This window comes from Populus alba, chromosome 6, assembly GCF_005239225.2.
Source record: "Populus alba chromosome 6, ASM523922v2, whole genome shotgun sequence".
NCBI classification, from domain to species: Eukaryota; Viridiplantae; Streptophyta; class Magnoliopsida; order Malpighiales; family Salicaceae; genus Populus; species Populus alba.
Window position 1 is genome coordinate 13,544,995 of NC_133289.1, and position 7,687 is coordinate 13,552,681.

Sequence of the window (7,687 nt, forward strand, 5' to 3'; positions counted from 1 at the left end):
AGAAACTCATAAAAAGATTTGTAGAATGGAAAAAAATGAAAATAAAAGAAAAGGGCCCTATTAAAAGGATTTCACGTTGCCTCAGACTAGTTGAAAACCAAAGACTTTGACCTTCTGGATAAATCTGATATCCAGTCACCGAAGTAATATTCTGCTGATAGGCGCAGTCATAGACCTCTGAAAAATCCTAGCCATAGTCATCGCCGAACATGTCAAAATCATTCCACAACGCATAAAAAATGCTGAAAAGTAAAATCAAATGGGAACATGTGGACCTCGTTAGAGAAAAAAAAAAAAGATAAGGCATTTTGAAAACCATTGCCTCTGGTTTTAAAGAAAGGCACCATGTGTTTTTAATAATCTTTTCCAGACTTAGAATTCAATGTCAGATGATGCTATATACAGGGTAATAGTTATTTCGTTTTACAAACCATTTGAAACTTGTAAAGGAACAAGGAAGAAGACTCAGAGTATAGGAAACCAGCTAGGGTTTGATTTTGATTTTTCTGCAACCCACGCACGCGTAGCACTGTTGTTTCTAGAATGCTAACAGTCATGAACTTTGTTCGGATTGTAGCAGCATACAGTGTGGTTGAGCCATCTTTCAGTCAAACTCTGTTTCCGGCGTTTCTCTTGCGCAATAGCATCCCCCTGTACAAGGTTTTTCTCAGTAAACATGTGGTCACGTCTTCCAGCTCTAATTTGCTTTCCCATTTTCAAGTGGTGGATAATTTATTTGTATAAAATTCATAAGGGCATTCAAATTAGTTTAAATCATGATCCTCTCCATTCATATCCATCCATAAAAAGAACAGAGGGCAGAAACTACAGTGAAAAAAAATGCTTAAAATACAAGCCACGCATTGTAAACTACACTGTTCAGCTCAGGAGCCAACTCTACCCGTGCAAATTTGTTGTCCCCCACAAGCATAAATTATTTATCTCTGAGAATAAGGTCCTCGTCTATCTTTTCCTAATCCACTTAAATAAAACAGAAGCAGAAATTGACCTCGGAATACGACTAAGGCAACAGAACCAAGAGCTGTAGGAACATAGAGGGAGTACATAATTGGGGGCTAAGCAATGATAGTAGCAATCTATGGATCATTATGGTTTTAATCGGAATCACACGGAGCTGACCTCTTTGTTCTCCAGAGCTCCATCAGCACAATTCCCATTATCCAAAAACTGGGTTGCTGGACCTTCCTCTTTCTTTTCTCCAGAGATACACTCCGTTTTGTCTTCAATGACATCTTTATCACTCATAAAGCTTGGCTGATTTGTTGACGATAAGAGCCTAGCCCACATCCTATCTGTTATAACCACCTTGTTCTGTTTTTCAATGATTCGCTGCAGGCCAACATCCAGCAATAGGCCCAACGTTATGGAACATTCACATTTCACTTGAATAAAGAAGGACAAATATAGAAGATAAATGCAAGGGAAACAACACCAGACACTAAACACACACACGCACACAAACAGCAGCAGCAGCAGATAAAAGACAAGGAAGCTAAAGACTTTGGCAGGGAGGATCTAAGTTCGAATTACAGAAAAAAGACAAAAGGTATAAGAGCGGTAATGAAGAGCGGATGTTAAATGTGAACACCGAAAGGACATCAATGCCATATAAGAAAGAATAACTTCACAAAATTTCATAATTCTAATGAATCGATTCTCTCTAGACAAACAAAAATGATCCCACCAATAAGAAGACATTTTTATTATATGCAAGTGAAAAACTCACATAGAAGGGTATGTATGTTTGCCTTCCATTAACGAGACCACTAGTAAAGCCTGTATAACCAGCCATTGCTCCATGCACAGCACTTTGAGCCAGAAGTGTGCTGTACACATTGTCAGATGCATTGCTAGGTACGGCACGGATCATATATGTAGGATCTGCCGGGGAAAACAATTTACAGGATCTCATCACAATGTGCAAATCTAAACTGTATATTTAAGGTTTATAGCCAAAAGGCTATAACGATCTTGTTTCGAAGCCAAAAAGCTTAATTAAAAATTAAATACATCAGTAAAAATGTGTAATTCTAACCTATATATTTAAGGTTTATAGCCATCGTCTTCTGCCTTGAAAAATAGTCCTGCAGTAAAGGAAAGAAACAAATTAGTTTACTAGAGTATATTTCACTTGTAATACTGAATAGGAATTGATGGAAAAAGCAAGTGTCAGTCCATGTAATATGGTATGACATGTTACTGGATAATATATGATGTTTGAGGTAGAGTTTGAGTTAGATTCAATACCTTGATTCCGTGTGAAATCCACAACCCAACATCTTGAAGAAGCTTGTTTCCCGAAGCATCTTGTTGGTTCCTTGATTGCATGCTTTCAGAAAGCAGCTCCTGTCCAGCACCTTCGGCTATCACAATAACCATGTGCCCATTTTCTTTCAGTTGTTTCTCTATGTATTCAAAAAGCCCCCCTTTCCCGTCTAGATAAAAAGGTGACTCTGGAATCAGGCAACAATCCACATCTCGGCTAGCAAGAGTAGCATGCATTGCAATAAACCCTGCACATCAAATTCAATAAGGATTCCTAAATGAAAAAAGAAAGGCATAACAGCCTGTGCATGAACTTAATTAATTTTTGGGTAAACTATATTTTTTTCCTTGTAGATCCCTAGTTTAAAACCTTCCAATGTTATCCCCATAATTATTACAAGTTTCAATTTTTCCCTAAACTACTACATATCAAACAAAAAGCTCGCTGTTTCGCATTTTATTTCGTACTTTTATCTCATATTTCCTACTCTTTGGTTCTGGATTGAAAAAAAAAAAAAAACCATGTTAGAAATTTTAAATCGTTAAAACAGAAAGTGGTGATCAATGGCTAACGAGATCATATAGAAATTGCATGACCAAACAATGAAAACAATTACATAGGACCTACATTTCCCAGCCATACAGCTTTGAAGACAGAGCTACATGCACGTGTTCTGGTAATTCCCACCTAGGACACATATAACTACTCTGTAGAAGGGACATGTTGAGGTGAGAAATGGATAAAGGCAAGAGAGAAGACTTCTAGGAATAATGTTTAATTATACAGTTTTATATGATTATATATATATAGACACACACACCCAAATGCAACGCGGGACATAAAGGTTTTTCATTAAATACTTTGAATACACATACAGAAGAATATTAATGAATTATTTACTTTAAAAGAAATCATTGGATTTTACCTTATTAGAGTGTTGAATTTTTATTTTAAATGAGAACAAACACTGAAATCATGGCATTAGAACTAATAAAATAGCTAATGTATAAACAAAAGATAATTAAAGCATAAGGGGATTTTGGGTATCAATGAAGGGTCTCTAGCAGAAAGGGCGTGGAGTTTCTGTCATGTTGTCAACTTGAGTATAGTATTTTGGGCTGTGTTTCCTGTTCCTATTGGATTTAAGTTTATTATTTTGTGGTTTGGGTTCCTATTCATAGCAAGCACCCTTGTCAAAGATTCCAAGTCAAGTACTATATATGGATTGGTTTAAAATAAATCTAATTTCTTGAGATAGCTTCTATGTGGTTCTTTGTTCCTGTTTCCTTTAATGAATCATAAGAATCCAGAATTCCTTTTCTTTTACCTGCCACGACTTGAGTCAATGTATATGAGGCTGGAAACCTCTTTGTAATTGACCATAAATTTCAATATTGTTTGCACACAGTACATTAAGACTTGCAGTAAAATTACAGATGATTTCAGGATAAGAATCGAGGCATACCACTGTAGCGGCCCATCAACTTCACAAGACCAATACCATTCTCTACACTTTCAGCCTCGACATGTGCTGCATTAATAGCACGCTGGGCCTCCTCAACAGCAGTGTCAAAGCCGAAGGACTTGTCAATGACCTGCCATGTATAAAACGAAAGTTACAGTGTCTTATTTTTCAAAATAATGGCTGAAGCATTGCAGCTTTGTGGTAGATGATACATCGTATAGCTAACAATAACCAAAAAAGGTACCGGAATGTCGTTATCAATGGTTTTGGGAATGCCAGCAACTACGACTTTGAGACCTCGCCTTCTAATTTCCTGCAAGGTTGAAGAATTAAAATTTATGGGAATAAGAGATGAGGCAGAATCAGTCATGGTTTCACCAGCTATTTTTCCTGATTTCGCATGTTTATCTTTATACTTCTACACTTGATTTTCCTACCTTCCTTTTCTTTTCTTATATTTCACTCCAGATCAACCAGGTCCGCAAAAGAACCAAAGCAATGGACTATGCTTTTATGCATCGATGTCCAGGAGCAACTAAAGCACAGTCCTCAGGTGGTATAAAAGCATATTACCTCAAATATCACCGATGCCCCTTTCTGAGTTCCATCTCCTCCGATAATATAAACCTGGTTGGTGAGAAAACTGTGGATAAATTTTTGTTCTTTGGAAGGGTGAATAACTCCTCACTAGGGACAAATTGGCTAACAAATTATGTCTTCCACCCACCTGATTGATGCCCCGATCCTGAATGCTGTCGACAATTTTTGAAGTATCATGGCCACCTCGTGATGTCCCAAGGATGGTTCCACCTCGTTTATGAATGTCATTCACGACCTTAGGCGTCAGAGCAATGGTGTTCCGAGCATAGAAACCCCTGTATCCACCCTGTAGATTCCATTACATTGTAAGTTTATGATCCATGGGTTATGGAATTCATTTGAGTAAAGAAATAAAATTGAAAGCGAAAGAGAGATAAGAAGAGGTTGAAAAGGAATATAGGTGGACATAAAATGGAGTCCAGATCTTAACAATAACTCACATCTATGCCCAGCACTGTTGTCACCCCATACATATGGTACAAGCTGTACACTATTTCTCTAATTACAGTGTTGAGTCCTGGGCAGAGACCCCCACAGGTGACTATGCAAGCATGAACTTCATCGGAATCAAAATAGACCTGAGAAATATACAAGACGTGTGTAAATGGAGAGCCACGTGTTGTTTCAACACTCAACAGCATGATAGCCATAAAAAACACCTTTTGACGGGGTCCGGCGCGACGGAAATGTCTCCCTCTGGCGCTATCCTTGTGAACCACAATCTAAAAAAGATGGGAAGACAAAATTCAACTATACATGTAGATAAAACTCTACAAGCTATCTGACCATTCATTTCCCTGCATTTCACTCCAGAAACCTTCGGCATTTAAGAGGGAAATTGCATTCTGGATTAATGGAAACTACTCTAGTCTGTGTCTATTTATGCGATTAGTAAATTGTTCATGAAAAGGGTTACCTTTTGTGGAACAGAATCATCCACATGGACAAAATATTGCCTGCCCAACAAAATTAATAACAATAATTATTGCTAAATTAATAGCTTTTAAAAAAATACTTTAAAAATGGAGAAACAAGATCGATTAACCTCCCTCCAAGATCGGATGTTATTTCATAGTCAGCAAAAGAGAAATAAAATTACACAGATGAATCAAATTACTTGACAACAGAGAAAGCAGGATTGTCCTGTAGAGGATTGGAATAAGTCTGCACCCAAATAAATAAATTTTAATAATAATAAAGAGTATAGGAGGGTTGACGATTCCAGTTAGATTGATGAACAACGAAAACGTACAGAAAGATCGGGAATGTAATCGGTGAAATGAGGAACGTCTTCAAGAACATAACCAAAATCACCGGTGATGATCTTGGGCTTGGAGACGTCATTGGATGTCATGGCGAATGTTGTTGAATATGATGAGGGTCGAAAGGGACGGGAACCAATGAAAGTAAGTGAAGAGAATTTCCTAGAACTCGAAGCTTCGAGAAACCGTGAAAGGAGAGCTGGTGATGATAATGAGGAAATAGACGATGATTTAGGAGCGAAAATCGAATCCATGCAATGACTGAGAAATCCAACCGGTAAGTAAATACAAAGGATTGGGAATAATTAGACAGACACCGCCCATGCTTATTATAGCACAGACATCGTTGACCTCCGTTTTCTTGAGGTTCTTCTTATTTTGGGCGACGATGTTGCTGGTTTTTTAACCAAACAAATTAACAAACAGGTGGCAAGCAATCAAATATCTTTCCTTTTCTTTTATGATTATGTTTTTTTTTTTTTCTTGGCACAAGGGATTCAGGTCTTCCTTGAACGAATACTAATATATATAAACTGAATTGAATTGAAATCACAAGCAAAAGGTTTTTCTGGTTAGGGACCGACAAGATCACGGGAAGAAGCAGCAGCAGACAGCTAAAAGGAGCAAGGAAGAAAAAAGATAAATATTTTAGGATAAATGGAGCAATTAACATATAAAATAAAAAGAAATTGTGAATTAACATGGTATATAATATTTAATTAATGTTCTGATTTAAAATAATGGCATATAAGTATATAACGTCAATTAAAATTTTATCGTGTATTCCGGCATTTAAAGATGATAAGAACCAGGGTGCTCATCTCGCTGGCTGCAAGGTTTTCAAAATATCATTTCTCCATGGTCTCTGGATACTCAAGCAGAACATGCATGATCCGCCATTGCTTAAAAAAAGGCACGAGAGCCCAGTGAAAAGGGCTGATCAGTGCCTCAATAATTCCATCCAGTTCCCTAGCTCTCGATATGGAAGGTATACTACCACCACCATTTCTACCGCTTCTGGATCAACAACTGACTCAATCGTATCTACTAGTTCAGTACCAGTCCTTTCTTTATTGTAAAAAAGGAAGCTATGCCGGTACTGATGCTACCACTGGAGCTTTGCCTCCTCCACTACTGGAGGTATCTAGGATAAGCTACTGACGCCGCTACTCGTGCTACCATAATGAAGGTACGACTGCTAAAGAATCTGCCACCATAATGAAGGCTTAGATTGCGTTGTAGAAGATGAATAGGGAGATGGGTTTGACCCGTTTGGGCTATGAAGGCTTAGATTGCGTTGTAGAAGATGAGTAGGGAGATGGGTTTGACCCGTTTGGGCTATGAAGGCTTAGATTGCGTTGTAGAAGATGAATAGGGAGATGGGTTTGACCCGTTTGGGTTATAAAGGCTTGTAGAATGTGGAGGCTACTGATATTTTGATGACAGGGAGGCTACTGGTAGAGTGGAGAAGAAGTTTTTTAAATATATATATTTTCCCGTGGGTGTATATTGTTTTCTATTTTTTTATTAATATAAATATTCACTGGTTTTTATATTTCTTAATTAATTTTATGAATTTTAAAGTTAATAACTATATAAATTTTCAGTACCTTTTAAATTTATGAAACTCAAACTAATAATCTGTTACATTCCTAAAATTCTTTATTTTTTAAAAAATAATAGGAAAAAATAACTAATGTTTTTGAAATTTAATTGAAACAGTTTTTATTAACATAATATGTTGTCTGTATTTATCTCGGGAAGTTATGGTGGTTTTAAAATATGACATAATTAAGTATTAGATTTTTAAAATGTAATATTTTTTTTTATAATATTGTATTTTTAAAATATAATATTTTTATTTATTTATCTCATATTAAATTATCATACTTTTTTTAAACTGTGACATGTTTAAATATTATATTACTGGAACACAATATTTTTAGATTTGTTTTATATTAAGTCAATGTGCTTTTAAAATATTACATGTTTATATATTATATTTTTAAAATGTGATATTTTTTTATAATATTGCATTTCTAAAATGTAATATTTTTTTATTTATCTCATGTT

The 7,687-nt window shown here is 36.1% G+C and overlaps 1 protein-coding gene across 1 annotated transcript; it reads right to left on the reverse strand.

Moving 5' to 3' along the window:
- Window positions 1-283: 283 nt before the first annotated feature.
- Window positions 284-7,058, reverse strand: LOC118048014 (ATP-dependent 6-phosphofructokinase 3). The gene is made up of 14 exons (XM_035057514.2): window positions 5,605-7,058; window positions 5,470-5,516; window positions 5,269-5,308; window positions 5,012-5,074; window positions 4,793-4,930; window positions 4,480-4,638; window positions 4,326-4,379; window positions 3,997-4,065; window positions 3,753-3,882; window positions 2,269-2,534; window positions 2,057-2,105; window positions 1,748-1,902; window positions 1,141-1,350; window positions 284-651 (listed from the first exon to the last, which is right to left on the reverse strand). The coding sequence occupies exons 1-14, from the start codon at window positions 5,866-5,868 to the stop codon at window positions 547-549; spliced, it is 1,749 nt and encodes a 582-aa protein (XP_034913405.1). The 5' UTR covers window positions 5,869-7,058; the 3' UTR covers window positions 284-546.
- Between the last annotated feature and the right edge of the window lie 629 nt (window positions 7,059-7,687).

What these genes read in the sequence shown, in the direction of transcription:
- LOC118048014 (XM_035057514.2), bottom strand. Translation starts at nt 5,868, where the DNA reads ATGGATTCGATTTTCGCTCCTAAATCATCGTCTATTTCCTCATTATCA. An exon ending in AGGATCGGGGCATCAATCAG is followed by an intron (nt 4,380 to 4,479) that starts GTGGGTGGAAGA and finishes CTCACCAACCAG; the next exon opens with GTTTATATTATCGGAGGAGA. An exon ending in CCATTGATAACGACATTCCG is followed by an intron (nt 3,883 to 3,996) that starts GTACCTTTTTTG and finishes TATACATGGCAG; the next exon opens with GTCATTGACAAGTCCTTCGG.